The sequence below is a fragment of the Eptatretus burgeri genome, chromosome 2 (genome assembly GCF_056783735.1).
Source record: "Eptatretus burgeri isolate ZD-2024b chromosome 2, Ebu_testis_v1, whole genome shotgun sequence".
Classification (NCBI taxonomy): Eukaryota; Metazoa; Chordata; class Myxini; order Myxiniformes; family Myxinidae; genus Eptatretus; species Eptatretus burgeri.
This window is the reverse complement of record NC_140962.1, coordinates 115,660,170-115,679,764: the sequence shown is the minus strand read 5'-3', so window position 1 is coordinate 115,679,764 and position 19,595 is coordinate 115,660,170. Positions and strand designations below refer to the sequence as shown.

General features: G+C 40.9%; 1 protein-coding gene and 1 long non-coding RNA gene across 2 annotated transcripts in view; one reads left to right on the top strand and one right to left on the bottom strand.

Moving 5' to 3' along the window:
- The window catches only part of NADK2 (NAD kinase 2, mitochondrial), a 96,427-nt gene that overhangs the window by 37,184 nt on the left and 39,648 nt on the right, over positions 1-19,595 (top strand). The window contains 5 exon segments of the mRNA XM_085870860.1: positions 9,204-9,285; positions 11,662-11,757; positions 14,266-14,321; positions 14,430-14,480; positions 14,685-14,808. Coding sequence (XP_085726986.1) covers positions 9,204-9,285; positions 11,662-11,757; positions 14,266-14,321; positions 14,430-14,480; positions 14,685-14,808 — 409 coding nt within the window.
- Positions 6,180-19,595, bottom strand: part of LOC147032887 (uncharacterized) — a 103,144-nt gene continuing 89,728 nt past the window's right edge. Inside the window, exon 3 of the long non-coding RNA XR_015055393.1 lies at positions 6,180-6,354. This is a non-coding gene — a long non-coding RNA (uncharacterized LOC147032887). The remainder of the gene's footprint in view (positions 6,355-19,595) is intronic.

Below are 19,595 nucleotides of genomic sequence, written 5' to 3'. Positions count from 1 at the left end.
TAGAACGGCACTAGGTATAATGCATACCTCCACCAGGCTGAACAGTTGATGTGTTGTATGCCACTGGTTGGCCGGATCTGGATCTGGACCTTAACCAAAATCTAATCGACTTGTTCTTGTCACTTGCCCAACTCATCCACAAAGTTTTGTCATAATCCGTCCATAACGTTCTGAGATAAGATGCTAGATTTCGTTTTTGGACTCAACTCTCGAGTGAAGAATCATTAAAAGAATTATATATTTCTCTTGTTCAAATTACATTCCCTCTTAATCATGATTTAAGTTTTTGTAAATCCCCCCCTAATCATTATTTAATTGTTTGTACTTTCCCTCCTTGTCAGTATTTGTTTGTACATTCCCCCAAAATCATTATTTAATTAGATGCCTGGTGTTGGATGAATGGTTTGGTGTGCAGGGCTTGGGATCCTTGGGTCCTGAGTTCAAATCCTGCTTTCCCGTTGAATTAATACCAGGTGGGGTTGACTCGACCTGTCATCCTTCCGAGGTCAGCAAAATGAATACCAGCTTGCTGGGATGATTGAGCCATTCGAGTATCCTGCGTCGGAGTGGCGACCCATCCAGGATTGTACCCAATAGCCCAGGAGACTGCTTCAGCAGCACTGATACTCTGTATAGAGTATGGTTCCAATGGATGGATGGATGCGTTGTCCTGATTTGGATCCTGATCCTCACCAAAATCGAATCGATTCATCCTTGTATGTGAGCAGTTTGTGAGCAATCGCCGGCACGCACACACGCACACACGCACACACACGCACGCGACACCTCAACACTCAACACATAACCTGCCCACCAAATTTCATCTGAATCTGTCCATAATGTTTTGAGATGTTATGTTCAGACAGGGCTGAAAACATTACAGATTGAAAACCAAGTGTACATTACAGATTATAAAAAAGACCAGACTAGTTAATAAAGGAATGTCCATCTTCGTGTATTTAAATATTTTTTTTAATATATAACTCCAGGTAAGTATGAGAATTCTCATGAACTGCTACTTTTGTTTGGCAACAAGATACTCTCGCAGACAGTGGGGCTATCCATACGGTTGGATCCAGCCTCTTTCTTTACCTGTGTGTTCTGGCACATCTACATGTCTGATTAGTCCAGAGCATAAGCAGGAAAGCTTGGTATAAACTAACATATGCAAGGAGGAGCAGAAACATCTTTAAACTAGAAGGGCACTTGGTAGAGCGCATACCTCCACCACGTAATACCTGATCCACGAGAACATATCTGGCCCAATACATTTTTGAACTAGAAGGGCACTCGGTAGAGCGCATACCTCGACCACGTAATGCCTGATCCATGAGAACATATTGGGCCCAATCGATACATTTTTGAAATAGCAGGCTATGTATAGTTTTTGCTCCAATCTCTCAATGGTGGAGAATCCCTTTAAAAATAAAATAACTCTCGCATCCTGATCTGGATTTGGATCTTCACCAAAGTCAAATCAATTCGGCCTTGCCACACACCCAACCTGTCCAAGTTTCGTCCGGATCCGTCCACAAGTTTTTGTGATATACTGTACATAGACAAACTGACAAACAGACAGAAAGAGGTGAAAACATAACCTCCTTCACCTTCAGTGGTGGAGGTAATAAACAAAAAAAAGCAAGTCCATTAAATTGGATAGGAAATGCGACAGTGGAAGAGTGAAGAAAGCAAAATGTTGCCACACCCAGAACCTGTCTAAGTTTCGGCCGAATCCGTCTACAACTTTTTGAGTTATCTTGCTATATATCGGTTTAGCCCGAGCTCCCCATGGTGAAGAATCACTTAAATAATTCTAGTAGTCGGATCCTGATCTTCACCAAAGTCTAATCAGTTCGTCCTTGTCACACACTGAACCTGTCCACAAAATTTCATCCAGATCCGTCCACAACTTTTTCAGATATCCTGCACACAGACAAACAGGCAGAAAGGGGTGAAAACATAACCTCCTTCACCTTCGGTGGCAGAGGTAAAATATCATGCCAGATATCATTTTTGAGCCTGATCTCTCAATGGTGAAGAATCACCTTAAAATTTCTAGTAGTCGGATCCAGATTTGGATTTTCATCAAAATCGAATTAATTTGTCGTGGTCACACACCCAACCTGTCTCCCAAGTTTCATCCAAATCCGTCAGCAACTTTTTGAGATATCATGCTATATATCGGTTTCGCCCTATCTCTCAATGCAGAAGAATCACTTTAAAATTATCTGATCCAGATCCGGATCTGGATCTTCACCAAAATCGAATCAATTCTTCCTTGTTGCACACCCAGCATGCCCACCAAGTTTCATCCAAATCTGTCCACAACTTTTTGAGATATCCTGCACATAAACAAACAAGAAGACAACATCATGCATAACATGATACTTGCAAAATCCATAAGACAAATTTGACCTCAAAAATAATTAGTGGTTGAATTAAATGACCAAATATGCAACTCCTCTTCAAATTTCAAGTGAATCGGATGAAAATTGACAATTTTAGAAATTCGGCCGATGTGGACCTCCAAAATAATTGGTTGGTTGAATTCAGTGACCTGAAATATAAATGAAATCCTTTTCAAATTTCAAGTCAATTGGATGAAAATTGAGGAATTTAGAAATCTCACCAAAGTTGTTGATTTTTGGCCTATGTTGACATTTTGACCTCAAAAACAATAGGCTTCTTCCTTATGACAAACTACCATGTGGTGAAGTTTCGTGAAGATCGATTTAAAATTGTGACCTGTAGGCGACAGACAGACAGACAGAATAACAAAATTGACTGAACAATATACTTGAAAAATCTTCGATTTTTCCAAGTAACAAACAGACATAAAGGGGTGAAAACAACCTCCTTTACCTTTGGTGGTGGAGGGAATTAAATGATAATTATGCTGGCATTTTTGAGAGGTTCATATTTCATCAGCTTTATGATTGCATCACTCCAAAATGCATGAAATTACAAAAGGAAAACCAAACTCGCACTTCATTCTTTTTATTTTATTTTATTTTAAGAAATAAATATCCATAATTATAAATTTCCTCCCGAATTTAATAACGAGACGCTTTTCCATTCCACATTGTACGAATGCTTTTCTTGGAAAGCTTCCCAAAATTTAAACTCTTATGGTGCAGTTGTTAGTTAAATAATCAGTGAAGAGAGCAACAACACACAGCACAGAAACTTTTATCAACAGATTAGCTATTTATGCCCCCCCCCCCAAACAGGGTAAACCGACTCCCCACCCTACAGGGCTTACCCACCTTACTTTTATTGATTTTGAATTTGAAGGGAGTCCAACTTCTTTGTTGAAAGCAAAGATTGAATTGTATGTTGGTTTATTTTAACACTAGCAAATACAACCCATCTCTTCATCGAGGGGTCAATAAAGTGGGGGCGGGAGGAGAGAGAGAGAGACAGACAGAGACAGAGACAGAGTAGGATGGGTGGGGAGGCAGAGAGGATGATGAAAGGGGAGTTAGGGGGGGAGGTGGAGAGAGCGACACCTCAACAAACGTTACTATTCACTGGGGAGAGAGACAGAGACAGAGACTGATAGAGGGAGAGACACAGAGACAACGACAGAGCGACAGAGGTGTGGGAGGCGATTGCTGCATTTTATGAGGAGGTGGGTGTGAGAAGGGGACAATGAGAGAAAAGGGTGGGAGAGAGGAGGAAAAAAAAAAAAGACAGTTGAGGGGTGGAGGTGGGGTTAGCAAAGAGAATGATGTGTGATGCTTCATGACCAACCACAAAAAATTTTTTAGAAATCTGTCAGAACAGTTGTACACACAATGACACAACAAAGTTTGTAAAGTAATCCACTGGCACATCTGCAAAAACTTTGACATTCCAGTTCCAGAAAATTTGTGGGATAATGAACCAAAAGCAATCACTGCAAACATTGAAGTACCGCTCACATACGACCTTATGATCCCATCAGGCGTGAACATCGAAAACAAAGCATTGCAACCAGATATCATACTTAGATGCAAAAAAAGGAGAAGAAGACATTGCTAATTGAGGTGTTGATACCAGTGATTTTGAACTAACGATGCAGAAATCAGGAAAATGACCAAATACCAAGACCTCAAACATGAAGTGAAAAGATCCTGGAAGCTGAAGAATGCCAAAGTTCTACCAGTGATGACGAAGAACAACAAGGGAATGATGAAGAAGAGCCTCAGAGATATTAAAAACCATCCCTGGGAATATTACTACAAACAAGCTACAGTTGGAAGCCGTCCTGGACTCGGTAACGATCCTGAAGAGAGCTCTCGGCACAAAACTTTGAAAACAGAAAACTTCACAACTTGGTCTGTGAATCGTGACCACTTACAGAAATGAAGGTAGATACTTTGAGCCCACCCTTGGAGGACTCCATTCCACATTCTGAAACTCCATATGTCGATACCTATCAACGAGACACACACACACACACACACACACACACACACACACACACACACACACACACACACACACACACACACACACACACACACGTAAATAAACACCATTATTTTAAAATAATTTATTTATTGAACAGTTGAAGTACATTTGATCTATTTTAATACATACACGAGTATTTGGTGGACTTGCCATTTGCAGATTTCAATGTTTTTACTCTTTCAGGCATAGAACTAATGAGTTCTGAAATTTCCTCTTGTGGGATTTCTGCCCAGGCTTCACGCAAAAGGTTTAGCAATTCTGCCTGTGATGTTGGTTTCCTGGACTTTTTCTGCACAGCTCGATCCAATATGGCCCAGAGGTGTTCAATGGGAATCATCTCGAGAAACTGACTTGGCCATGGAAGTCGCTTGATCCCATTTCTGTCTTGCCATTCTTTGGTCGTTTTTGGAGTGTGGCATGGAGCTCCATCTTCCATTAAAAGAGTGTTGTTTTTGACCATCTGATCAGTGGAGACGACTGGGAGAAGTCCATCCTCAATGATAGAAATGTATATCGTAGAGTTGATGTTGCCAACACACTCCACAAGCTCTGACCGACCAGTGCTCCAGATTGCTCCCCACACCAACACTGAAAAACCACCATTGGCTGCAATCAGTTCAAAGAAAACTCTTGACTGGGAAGTTTCCAGACCATATTGTGCCCACTGTCAGAAAATTGAAGAAATTCTCATCTGAAAAAAAATTAGTTTGCCAACACTCCAAGGGTCTGTTGGCCATCTTGTCAGCCCATTTCTTTCTCCTTTGAATGTTGGCTGGTCTAAGAAGAGGTTTTCCTAATCTGCTACCTTGCAACGGGGAGTTTTCTCAATAGACTGCTTTACAGCTCGAAGACTTCTTTCTGAGGGCCCAGATCAACGAGAACTAGAACGGGCACTCAGTAGAGCGCATACCTTCGCCAACGCTACATTTTGCCCCCCCCCCCCCCCCAGAAACCGTTAATTGTGAGGGTATTTAATCCCATACCACATCTGCCATCTCATATGTGTTATGATGGCTTAAAAACATTAAATTTCCTGTGTCATATCGTATATCACAAGATTGGGCATTGAATTCACAACATTTTGGCATTGGTTGCATGCAAATTGGATAAAAATCGACCGCACTATGGCAAAATGACGATTTTGACCTTTTCATGACCTCGACCTTGACCTTTGTACTCTTAATTTTGTAATTGGTATTAGAGTGTGGGGAACAGAACACTCAACATTTTGGTGTTGGTTTCATGCAAATCGGATAAGAATTGACCGTGTTATGACCAAAACCGCACATTTTGCAATGTCGTGACCCCCCTGACCTTTGACTCCCAACCACTAATAAGGGTTATTACGTCATTGTGTCATGTCACATATCACAAGATGGGGCATTGAATTCTGAACATTTTGGCATTAGTTGCATGCAAATTGGATACAAATTGACCGCGCTATGGTAAAAAGACGATTTTGATCTTTTCATGACCTTGACCTTGACCTTTGACCCGATCGCTCCCAAAATCTAATCAAATGGTCCTCGGATAATAACCAATCATCCCACCAAATTTGCTGCGATTCAGTTCAATACTTTTGGAGTTGTGCGAATAACAAACAAACAAACAAACAAACAAACACACATATTCACAAATAAATAAATAAATACACAGCAATCAAAACATAACCTTCGCAACAAAGTTTGCGAAGGTAACAAGAAGCTGTGGATTCCTTGCCTTTGCTGGTAATTGCACAATGACCGGATTCACCGTAGAAAGTGCAATGCCAACGTTCTGAGCTGGCTGATGCCACCTTCCGAATGGCCAACAATTCGTCTTCTTTGAAAATCAGAAAGTTTGTGTGCTCCATGGGTTTGAGGCATAGTTAGTTGTCATACAAGACCCACGAACTCATATCTGCAAAGAAATGGTCGACTATTTGTCCAAATCATTGAGTAAAACTGCGTTATACAGATGAAATGAAGAAATATAAGGTGTGTGTGTGTGTGTGTGTGTGTGTGTGTGTGTGTGTGTGTGTGTGTGTGTGTGTGTGTACGTATCAGTGTTTAATTAGAGTTTATTCAGATTTTTACCAATTTAAATTTTCAGGATTATGTAATTATTACTGTGCACAATACCTCTGGTATTCTAAGTGTCATTTCACCATTCACCACTCAAGGAAAATCTATCTCTGTATGCTCTTTCTCAATTTTAACTTCACACACGCACTGTACACTGAATGCTGTGCCGCAGAGCTGGCTGTTTTTTCAAATATGTAAATACCTGCTTCATGCATTCCATGTTTTTTACACATCCATAGAACTCGAAGTTTTTATGTCTCCTTTATATAACTTTCACGCATTCATGGTGGAAATGTTTTTCATCGGTCCGAGTGTGGGAAACCGAAATTGACGTTTATAAGCATTTTCCGATAAAAATCAAATCCTGCCAAGCTTTTTAAGCTTGTCTGCTGGTGACACAGTCGAGCACGTGGGAAGTCCATTAAATGATTTCTGTTTTTTTTTAATAACAGCTTCATTCAGTCGTAAAGGCCCTGTCACACCTTGACGATCTAGCCAGCATATGCCGACTTATGAAAAATTTGTCTAAAACGCTGGCACACGTCGAATACGTTCTGGGTAATTTTTGATAACACTAAGAGCATGCTGAAAAACACTGCCATATGTCGTAGTACGCTGGCTTTCATCGTTGTACTTTGCGGTTGTCCTCAAATTTTAGCATGCTCGAAATTTTACGACGTATGCCAGCGTATGACTCACACGCTCCACAACACTGGCCATAAGTTGTAGGCACGTTATGCGATCGTTGACACACGTCGACACACGTTACTTGTAAGTTACTCATAAGTCGAAACGCGTCGAGGTAATAATTAGCATACCCGAAACTTATTTATAACCTATGAGTAACGTGTTGTAGGCACATTACACGATCGTTGACACACGTCAAGGCACGTTGTGCAATCGTTGACACACGTCGAGGCACGTTGTGCGATCGTTGACACACGTCGACACACGTTACTTGTAAGTTGCTCATAAGTCGAAACACGTCGAGGTAATGCTTAGCGTACCCAAAACTTATTTCTAACCTATGAGTAACTTGCTTTGAACCTATGTGTAACGTATCTCCAACACATATTGACATATGTAGACGTATTTGATTGACGTCTTCCGGACGACCACAGAACTTATTGAACGTGTTTCTAATTTACAGCTACTGTATAATGGCGTATTGGCAGCGTTTAAAAACAACAACAATAACTTCCGATGTTACGTCATGTCCGATTGCCTCTTCAGTTTGCTCGTGTCTTATTCTTCGTTCCTCCTCTGTGAATATTTTCTGTTTGAGGATATTGTCACGTCGACGTCGAAACTTAAAAGCAAATGTCCGAATATATTTTAAAATTCGTGATCGACTAAAAAAATAAAAATAAAAAACAACAACAACAACTTCAGATATTTCGTCACGTGCCTTCATGGAGCCAAGGAGAAAAAAAGAAAATGTGCCTTGATGGAGAAAATAAGTCGAAACACGTCGAGGTAATGTTTAGCGTACCCGAAACTTATGAGTAACTTACAAGGAACTTGTGTCGACGTGTCAACGATCGCATATCGTGCCTACAACTTATTCCCAGTGTAGCGGAACGTGTGAGCCATACGGCGAGTACGTCGTAAAATTTTCAGCATGCTTGAAATTTCACAACGTACTAGACGTACTATGACGTATGACAGCGTACTTCATCGTTTTTCAGCGTGCTCTTAACGTATACACAACTTACCCTTAACGTATACACAACTTACCCATAACGTATTCGACTTGTGCCAGCATTTTAGATACATTTTTCATAGGTCGGCATACGCTGGCTAAATCGTCAAGGTGTGACTGCGTGGTTGATACTTCCAATTCTCAGGCGGTTATGATTTAAATCGGCGTGCGGCAGGTTTTTAACAGGCTACGCCACGAGTTCGTCGGCGATACGTGCAGCGCGCTATGCCTAAGTTAAACTATCGTTGGGCATAGGTTGTGAACGCCGACAACATGCTAATCATTCGTTGGTATAAGTTATCTATAAGACAACGAAACTTTCTGTGTACGTTACTAATATGTTATGCATACGACCAACTCGTTATGAATACGCCAAAAACTTAAAAAAAAAACCATCAAAATTTCAGCGTACGCCAACGTTTTACATAAATTTTTATACGTTGCCATTGCTGGCTAAATCGTCAAGGTGTGACAGCGCCTTAAGCAAAGTGGACATGAATGACTGTCTGGAGACAGCTGCAGTTGTAGACTCTGTTTGGAGAGATTCTGGGCTGAAAGGGTTAAAACTTCTATGAAGAAGAGAGCCCAGCTGATGATCCAGGCAGTGGGGAAATCCATCAATTCCTTACAGGTTAATGAAGTTCTTATTTTCTGTAAACAACTATTTTGAGGTTTGCAATTAAGATAATATATAGGGTGTTCTATAATTAGTGTAATTTATGATGTCCTTTAAATGTTAATATTATGTTCTCGGTGTGTGCGTGCACGTGTGCGCATGCCTGCCACATCTTGTATGCAGAGATAAAAAGAATCTCAAGAAAGATAGAAACTGATGCTTATTTCACATGTGCACGAAAGCTTTCATATTGGTGTTATTTTTGCTTTGATTATGTTATGATTTGATTCTGATTGGTTATGACCATTTCACATTTAACATGAGGTTGCACAAATCTGCTTTCGATCTTTATAATCTACTTTTGCAGAACAACCTGTTCCAGTGCACTTCCAACAGATCCCATTTTCTGCTTTGAATGAAGTCTTTATTGGCGAGTCTCTCTCTTCCAGGTACAAATTTTTCATTTTGGTAATCAATTGTAAATTAATTTATCGTCAACTAGCAGAGCCTACCCGTCGCTTCGTTGACGGAAAAAAATAGTCGTCATGATTGCCAAAAATTTTGGACGAGAAGGAAAGGAATCCAAATTTACCTGCGCATAGAGTGCCTTAACCACTCAACCCCACCACTCCTCATCCCTGTCCTCACGTTCCACTCCCCCACCCCTTTGCTCACCATTGGTCCTGATGTCCCTTCTTGCAAAGAAATGTCTCGCACACGAAGACAGGCTTTGACAGGCCCCTCCATACTTCATCAGAAAGTAAAGGGAGGAGAAGGGAAGGAGGACAAATTTACCCGTGCGCCAAGTGCTTTAACCTCGGCATTGCCCAGGTAAAAAACGGAAATTGTAATACCCTCTGCCACCACCACCAGGTGACACTCCATGATGCAAATTTACATCAATAATTTACCCCCCGCCCCCTCCACACTACCACGTGAGGCCATGGTCCCTATGTTTCCCCCCCCCCCCCCGATAATATGAGAGAGATAGATAATGATATAGATATATGGAAGAAGATACTTTCAAAAAGGTCCAAGTGGCATCAAGTTTTAAATGGTTAAGGGCCTAAGGCTCGAAGCTGTCTCATCTATCTAAAGGGTGTAAGGGGTTTGAATGGTGTTAATATTTGAGGGGTCTAAAGGGACTTAAGTGGTCTAAAGGTCTAAAAGTTGTCAGGTTCAAAAGGTATAAAAGATCTAAAGGTCTCTAAAGTGTTAAAAGGGGTCTTGTGCGTCTTTTGAGTCCTCAGGTTCTTTTGGGTCTTCAGGGTCCTCGGTGTCTTTTGGGTCCTTGGCATCTTTTGGGTCTTTTGGGTCCTCGGGGTCTTTAGGTTCTTAAGGGTCTTAAAGGGTATTCAATGGTCGAAGGGGTCTCAGCAGTCTCAAAGGTTGAAAAGTACTTTCCAATAGTATGTAATTAATAGACATATAGTCGCATGGCTTCATGGACGGACTGACCATGTTTTTAGTTTTTATTTGTAATTTCGTTTTTATTAGATTTTCCATATTTATTTGTAATTGTGCATGAAGAGAAACATGAATAAGGAACACTTTGTGGCCGAAGGAAATTTGGAAATTGTCATACCCTCTGCCATCACTACCACCAGATGGCGCTACAGGGTACACATTTGCAATGAGAATTTATGCCCCCCCCCACCCCCAACGTGGGGCCGCAACCACAAAGCTGATTTTACCGCCCCCCCCCACACACACAAAGCTGTATTTGTACCCCGAGTTTGGAGTTTGTAACTTAAAAGATGTGGCCGTGCATAAAGAACAAAGAAAATAAGAAAGTCAGAGACAGACAGACATTATACTTTAGAATTTGGGGAATATAAATATTAGGAGCTTGTAGAATAAAAAATTTTGATGAGATGGAATAGAGAAAAGTGGATGACATTTTGGTGTGATCAGAAGGGAAATTGAACTGAAAAATTCTTTTGAAAACTATTTTTCTCTTTAATTGTACGTCAATCGTTTTAAGTGAAATAAACACTTTGCCATAAAGCAATTTTAGATAGATTTTATTTAGCTCCATATTCACAGCCATGTTATTGAGAGGTACAATTGCAAACTCGTAATTTGTAATGGGATTTTGTGATGTTGAAGCCTTACTCTGAATCAATTTCATGGTTGTTCATTGCACAACACACATGGGAGAAGGTAATGAGACGATTGCATGTAGTTAGAGAGGACTGACTCTTAAATAGCAGAGTATAGACCAGGTCAGATATGTTTGTTGAACAACAAGATAGAGAAATGACATAGCAGTTAGAGTTGTTCCACTTTGTCCTCTGGCAATTAACTTGTTGTTTTCTCCTGAGACTATCTGTGGAATAATGGCTCATAGACCTGTGGGAGGTCCACTGTCTTTTTATGGTTGAAGCTGTCATTACTTTGGCAATCCAAGACTCTAGCTGCTGTATTTCTATCCAGTTTGGAGTTCTGGCTCTTCTCCCCAATAATGGCCAGCTTTCCATTGGGCATTTTAAATGGCCTTGCAACAGTCGATCTGTTTCATCCATCTCAGACAGGTCAGCTTTTACAAGGCATGTCCTGTATGTCAGGCACATGAGCCTGCGTGGAATGACATCATGGTTCCAGAGAGATCAATTCTAGGCATGTAACATTTATTTGTGCATGTGTGCTTGACTAACTCTGAGCCTTAAGCGTTGTAGAATGTTTTTTTTCTGGATTTGTATGTTAAATGACCTTTTTTTTGTTGTTCTTTTTTTTGTCCCTTTTTATTTTGCTTTTTCTTCAGTGAACTGACTGGTATTGCTATGAGGCAAAGGTAATTTGGCTTCTGGTGCTGTGTTCATCAGAGCTTCTTATTATGAGATTTCAATCGATGATGGACCATGGGAAAAACAGAAGAGTTCAGGAATAAATATCTGCACTGGGTCAGGATCTACAGCATGGTAAATATTTCATTTGCAAATATGTGGCTGGAATACAAGTTGTTTGAAAATTTGCTATATGCTGCATGAAAAGTAAGATTATGAGCATTTTACCTGTAAGTTCATTGTTATTATTATGACGTTTATGTTGATAAATTACAGACTGTACAACCTCTGAGCTGTGGCTGGGTGGGACGGGTGAGCGCTTTAGCACGAGCGGGGCCATAACAGGTGGGGTTCAGCGCCCGCCTTACGGCCTCAAAAGCCCAAGGGTCTTAGGAGCTCTCATGCATTCTCATTGTTTTTTGGCACTATTTTACAACATTGTTTTGGCCAGTAATTGCTCTGAAATTTTACCATTGACAGTAATAATTAATAAATTAAAATCATGTTGTCTGACTTTGCACTGGGAAATGTGGCCTGAAACACTGGGAAATATGGAAATGTGACCTGAAGAAGAGAAAAGTCTTCCAGAAGACAGTCTGGATCCACCCCTGGTTCTCATACCTCTTCAGAACTATGTCATAGTTATCGATGGATTTTAATTAAACTTGGTGGAGAGGTTGGGTGTGTGACATGGACAAATTTATTCGATTGAGGTGAGGATCTCGGTCCGGACACTACAATATTTTTTTTAGTGATTCTTCACCATTGAGATTGACAGGGCCAAAAATGGCGTACAGCATGATATCTCAAATAGTTACTGATGGATTTCGGTTAAACTTGGTGGATGAGTTGGGAAGGTGACAAGAACGAGCTGATTATATTTTGGTTTAGGTACAGATGCAGATCCTGCCTATCAGTGGGATACAAAATGTAAAATGGGCAGCCTGGTGGAGGTATGTGCTCTACTAAGTGTGGTTATCATAGAGTACGGTGGTACTCCATATTGAGGGATGATGCAGGGAAAAAAATGGCCGCCCATTCAAATGTGCACACTATGATAGGCTAATAAATGACTACAGAGTGAAGTCGTAAGCATTTAAACGCCATACCTTTTACTCTTGAGCATTTTCAAAACTACCATGACTTAAAAAATGTCAGAATACATTGCTAAAGTACCACATCGGGTGATCGCTAAAACGGCAATTTGCAGTTCTTCTGCTTCTTCTGCTTCTTCCCTTCTCAAAACAATGTAAAAGTGTAGCACAACCTACCTCGATAACTGATGAAGCTGTGATGGTGATTCCAACACGAGGAAGTTACTTTGTCTCTGGGCTAGTGCAAACAACCCAAAATTTAAATATATATATATATATATATATATATATATATATATATATATATATATATATATATATATATATATATATATATATATATATATCGTTAATCGTTTTATCAGGAAAGTAAATCAAGCGTAAATGTGGACTCAACCAAACCAGGCCAGGATTGTTGGGGGTGGGGGGGGGGGGGAATGGACAGTGGACAGAACCAGTCCAAAAGCGATACACGTCCAAATTATCACCAAAATCAACTGAAACAACTATTAATACAATTGAATAACATAGATGGGTTTAATTTAAACCAAAATAACAAAATAGATAAAATGTTAAGCATTTTATTATTTTTTTAAAAATGATAATCACATCATTTCGCATGTGGAAATCCTCAGAGTGAATTGAACCAAATGCCAGGATTGAGGAGGGAGGGGTAGAATGTACCATTAGCCACATTTAATGACAAAGATTGATTTAATTCATAACTAACAAAATATTTGTGCTTCGCGAGGACCACCATCACAATGAAGGTGGGAGCGCAATGTGACGATCAATACTACTGGTCACGAAAAGGACCGATTCACTGTCATGCATCGACAACATGGACGGCACAGAGGACGATGACATTTGGGAGGAGGAGACTGCAAATGATGACAGCGACGTGGACAGCGATGAGGACTTGCTCTACCCTGGTTTAAACAAGGAGTTATGTGCCATCTTCGATGAGGAAAGTATTGACAAGGATTTTGTCAGGTTTAGGTGAAAAGCTTCATCAAACCCAAACAGTCCTTTTCAGTGCCACAAATCCACAATAAATATGTATGACACCGGTATGAATCCCTTTTCTTCTTCTTTCTAGAAACCAAAAAAATACTCTTTATAATATCAAAAAATAAGAAAGAAAAATAAAAACTTCTTGGTATCCTCTCCTCTCTCTTCAATTTCTTGAAAGTGAGAATAAGACTGTTGCACAAAAGTAAGCGGACATGGGAGGAAGCATGTTGATACCTCCGTCACTTTGTTCCATACAAAATTAATGTACAAACCTATTTTAGATCTCGATCAGAAAATAAAATGATCAATATATTCATTTACTTTGAGGGTGAAAAAGAGGGGTGCTGTTAATACCGGGCCGCAATTTATACACCGGAAAATATGGTACCCAAATACAAGGGAATAGTCTTGCATTAAAAAAAAGAAGAATAAATTCATTGAATGCTTGTTGAGTGAAATGTTACTCCTGTCAGTTCTTTTAATGTAGCATTGTACTTTAATGAGTGGTTGAATATTTCTATCTTGCCCCTTTTAGGTCATACAATGTTAACAAAGTAACCAAGGAAACTGTGCAAGATATTTTAAAGCTGGGTAAGGTAATATTTTGTTTTGACTCAAAAGCACTTTCAAGGTTCCTCTTTCAGCAATAAAGTTTGAAAACGTTATTAATGTATTTTATTATATTTATGTGTTTTACAGCTGAAGCATTAGATGTGGATCAGACACAAACTGCACGTTTGGTTGAAAAAAGTATGTTTTTACTTTGTTTTTATTGCTATTCTGGTTGTCTCGCTTGAATTTTCACAATACGAAAAATGTATGACTGGATTAATCTACGTTCATTGAATGCACTGACATATTTTGAGGAAATAATACTTTTTGTTCATCCCTTGCTGTCCACCCGGAAAAAGAATAATGATTATTAATAGATATGAAATTCTTTCCTTCATTCAGTCACAGATAAATTTTGTGCATCACTCATTTTTGATCCTGAAGAAGTGATCATGCAGTACAGCGTGAGAGAACCAATTGTGAACAGGGTGTACTCGTGCACTCGTCCCAGAGGCTTTGCACACAGGTCTGTTTATCCACATGTATGCACGCTTCCATTATCCATAAAGTAAATTTTTAAATGTCCTTTTTCTTTCATTTGTTGCTTTTTTGTTGCTTTTGAGTTTAGAGGATCCTTGGAAATTTTAATGTTTTGGCCAAGTATCAGGTTTGCTTCTTATAAGTTGTCTAGTTATCTCGTTCCATCAAGTTATGTCTGACTGGTGACATTCATGATAAGATCCCTCTGTTTTTCTGCTTTTGTTTTACTTTAATATGAGAGACTGTCATCTTCTTCTCCTATTCCCTTTATAAGGGGTGAGGTCCGATGGCACCAAGCTTCTGCCCTGTCTTGACCACAATACTCCTCCACCTCCATCTGTCCTCAGCCAAATTTCTCCACTCTCCTACCACCCCTACCTTACTGATATTCCTCCTCACACAATCCTCCCATCTCAACCATGGTCTACCTCTTTTTCCTTCTCCCTTGCTCCCTCAAACTCTGCGCTCTCTCTGCCATTCTCTCTTCTCCATCCGAACCAAGTGACCAGCCTATCTCAGCTAGCATTTCACCAATCTCCTCGCCAAGCTCATTTGCACACCAACCTTGTCCCTCAGTTAATCCATCCTCCTTCTATCACCCTCTTCACTCCTGCAATCCACTTGACTAAGTTGTTCTTGCAAACCTGCAGCCTCTGTTGTTCGCAGTACCACCATCTCAAGATTGTGAAGGTAGGCCAGCATTGCACACGACATCAGAACCTTCCCTTTCAATTTCTTTGATAGCTTTCTGTCTGCCATTACTCTCTCCACCCTCCTCCATGCACCCACCTGGATCCTCCTCCGCACTTCTACCTCGGACTTACCATTCCTGGTCACCATTCCTCCCAGACACTCAAACCTATTTTCCTGTCTCATCTCCTTTCCTTATAGACTAATATTCATTTATTTTCTCTGTTGCCTGACCCACATCACCTCAGTTTTCTCCATACTAATCTTCAGCACATGCTTCCCAAATGCCTCCTACTCTCCCAATACTTTCTGCATCTCCCGCCCACTCTCCACCACAACAGCCAGATCGTCCGCATACAGCATCCTCCCCATACTACCCCTCAAACTCACCTTCCTGCTTACCAGCTCCATCACCATGATACACATAAGTGGGCTAAAAGAGCTTTCCTGCCTCAAACCTATGTTCGCGCTGAACTCCTCCGACATCCTTGGACCAACCAAAACTTTTCCCGACGTTCCCTTGTACATCCCTTCCACCAATCTAACTTCTGATTCTGGCACTCCCAACCAACTCAGTGTCGCCATCACCATCTCTCTCGGGACAGTGTCATAGGCATTCTCCAGGTCCACAAATCTCAATGCCATCTCACCTTACACCTCCAACCTCTTCTTCATCAGCTTTCTCAGCATGAACATCCCGTCCGTCGTGCCCGTACCCTTTTGAAACCCCTGCTGCCCTCTCCGATTTCCATCTCAACCCTCATCCTTATCCTTCCTCTCCAGTACCTTCATGACACGATTGAGGAGCATAATGCTTCTGTACTTCCTCGGATCTTGAACATCTCCCTTCCCCTTCTATATTGATACAATTAACCCTGTCCTTCACTCCTCCGGAATTGAAGCCTCTCTCATTCATACATTCAACAGCCTCTTCGTCCATCTGACTCTGACTTCTCCCACTGCAATTATCATCTCTGTACACACCTCAACACCTGCAACTCTTCCCTTCTTCATCCTCTTCAATGTTGTCTGCACTTCCTCCTCTGTGATCTCCATCAACTCCTTTCCCTTCTACATAACACGGTAGCTCCAGCTCGCTGTTGCTTCCTTCCTGGTTCAACAGCTCTTCGAATTATCCTTCCCACACCTTCAACATTGCCCCCCTCTCTGTCAATAGACTCCCGGCACCATCCTTAATCACTGCCCACTCTCCCCCCCCCCATGCCTTTACCATCCTCATCCCTGTCATGAGCCAATTTATAGATCATCTTCCTCCCACCACCCTTATCCATATCTTTCCTCGCCTTATCGACAGCTCTCCTTGTTGCTTTCTTCTTCTGCACATGCAGGTGCAGCAACCATGCATCCGACTGCCCCCTAATCCTTGATATTCTCTATCTTCTTCCAAACCACCTCCTTTTCATCAACTGCCTTCGCTATCTTCTCCGTCCACAATAACTGGTTTCTATATCTCAAAAATGCACCCTTATTGACGTCCTTCCACACAAAACTTCTGCAATTCCCTTAGATGCCTCTCTGTACTTCTTCCACTCCTCCTCCAAACCTTCCGCTCCTTCGCTAAGATGCTCATACCGAGTCCTCAACCTCTCCTCGTACCCCATGACATTTCCCATTCACTTCTCCCACCTTTATTATCTTCTGAGCCCTGCTATTAACCTCCCTCCTTTTCTTCATCCACACCACAAACACCACAGACTTGTGCTGGGTGGTAACGTACTCTCCTGTCACTGTCTTGCAATCCTTAACCGTACACAAATGTCACTTCTTTACCACCACCAAATCCAGTTCTGTTCTATGTTGTCCACTCCTATAGATAATCTTGTGGCTTTCCCACTTTTGAAAGAATAAACCAGCTCTGGCCATCCCATTCCTCGCTCCCAGCTCCACCAGCTCTCGGCCCTCTCTATGCCTCGTTTCCCAACCAAATTTACCAAAACATTCCTCTTCACTCAGCTCCGTAATACATGTATGTTAAAGTCCCTCACAAATCACAGCCTCACATCTATCTCAACCATTCCCATCATCCTCTCCAGTGCATCCCTAAATTCCTGCTTCTCCACCCAAGTCCTTCCCGTTTGTTGCCCATATACTGACATAACTCACACTATTTGTCTCTGTATCACCAACCATTCCGTAACTATCCATCCCTCTCATCTTTTCACTCTGACCACCTGCTTGCTAATCTTTTCCGACACTATTATTACCACGCCAGTACTCCTTTAATCCCCACCCATGTGCAACAGTTTGTTTCCTCCTACCAACCTCCTCGCCCTGTCTCCTTTTCATCTGGTCCCCTGCACACACAACACTTCCAACCTTCTCAACATCATCTCCACCACCTCGACTCCTCTCCTCCTCCCCCCCCCCATTGATCCCACATTCAAACTACCACTCCTTCACTATCGGTGCAATCCTTGTTTTTGAACTGCTTCCCACATGCCAGAGCCAGAACCATCTTGATGAGTTTGGGTTGCTCAGGTCATCAATCAACAGTGCTACCTGGGCTGACCTGCCCATAAGTAGCAGATAATTCCAATTAGAGTAGCATATAGTTTCTGAAATTTTGTTTCATTATATCTGTTATGTAATATAATGGAACAAAATTTTTAATCCATGAGTATAAAATTTAAAAACATGAACTGTATATTACTAAAATGTATCAAAGAGCAATAAATATATTAAATATTGAGATTGTCAGTTAAATGCACAAGCCTATTTCTCATCTTCTGCCCCTCCCCCTTACACCAATAATGGCTTCATTTTGACGTTTGTTTACATTCCAAATTGTGCTTTAAAGTAATTGCTTGCTTTTCTCATGAAAGAGAAATGGGAAAGAGGCATGAGTTTGCAAGAGCACAAGCATCTTACCAGACGTAATACTTGATGCATTTGGGGGGTTTGTATCATGGACATGCTTTGGGTTTAGAAGGAAGAACAAAAAAGTGTGGATATTACTCTGAACCGCAAAGGAAATCTAATGATTGACTGTTGAATCGGTCATTTTTTTGTTTGTTTCTTTTAAGACACCAATTACCAAGTGGTTAAAAAAAAAACTTGAAATCAACATCATTATGAACCATATGAAGTAATGAAAGAGGGTAGAGCATTTCAAATTTTATGTCAGCATTTATTCCCATTTCATGCTATATAATAATGTTTTAGTATTAAAAGAAGAATGTATGAATAATGGTTTTTGGATACCACAAAGATTGTACATACAGTGTGTATGTGTGTGTATGTATATATATATATATATATATATATATATATATATATATATATATATATATATATATATATATATATATATATATATATATATATATATATATATATATATTTGAAATTCACCCGAAACAAGGCTGAGAACTACAAAATGTGTGGGACTACTGAGAAAAAGAAGACAAGGAAAAACTGGCAAAACCTTCACCTAGTCCTGAAATGAAGAAACCTCTTCACAGGACCACTGTGCAGGAGGGGGTAAGAAGGCCAAGTGGAAAAATGAATTTTCCAACCCCCATTGGGTGTTTTTTAGAAGACAACTCATCTCTGTACTGGATGGCTGTTTGCTCCCGATGGGAGCTCAGCCGCCCTTTGTCAGGTGTTGTTTTTGGGGTGTTAGTCACCCTCCCCACGAGCAGAACCAGTGAGGGGTGTTGGTTTAGTCGCCGATAACCCGACCATGTGGTAGGTCGCATTGGGTTGTATGTTACCAGTGGCAGTCCCAGAAGACTCGCCTGGCCTGACAAACGAACTGATCATGTTGAAGGTTCTGTATTGTGTTTGGGTTGTGAAAGCAGAAATGATTTAATAAGAATATTACGGTCGCCGGATCCCAATCCTGATGAACCAATGTTACTACGGCCAAAAGGCCCAAGACACTCCAAACTGGATAAAGGCCTTGCTTCGCCTATACCTGGTTCTGTTGGGTGGCTGATCAGGCAGCACGCTCGGCACCTCACCTCATCGCAGTCCTCATCCAAGATGGAACCCAAGCTGAAGTTCTTCAGCCGGCGAGGAGGTGAATTTAGTTATGAGTGTTAAGTGCTCCAAAATCTGAAT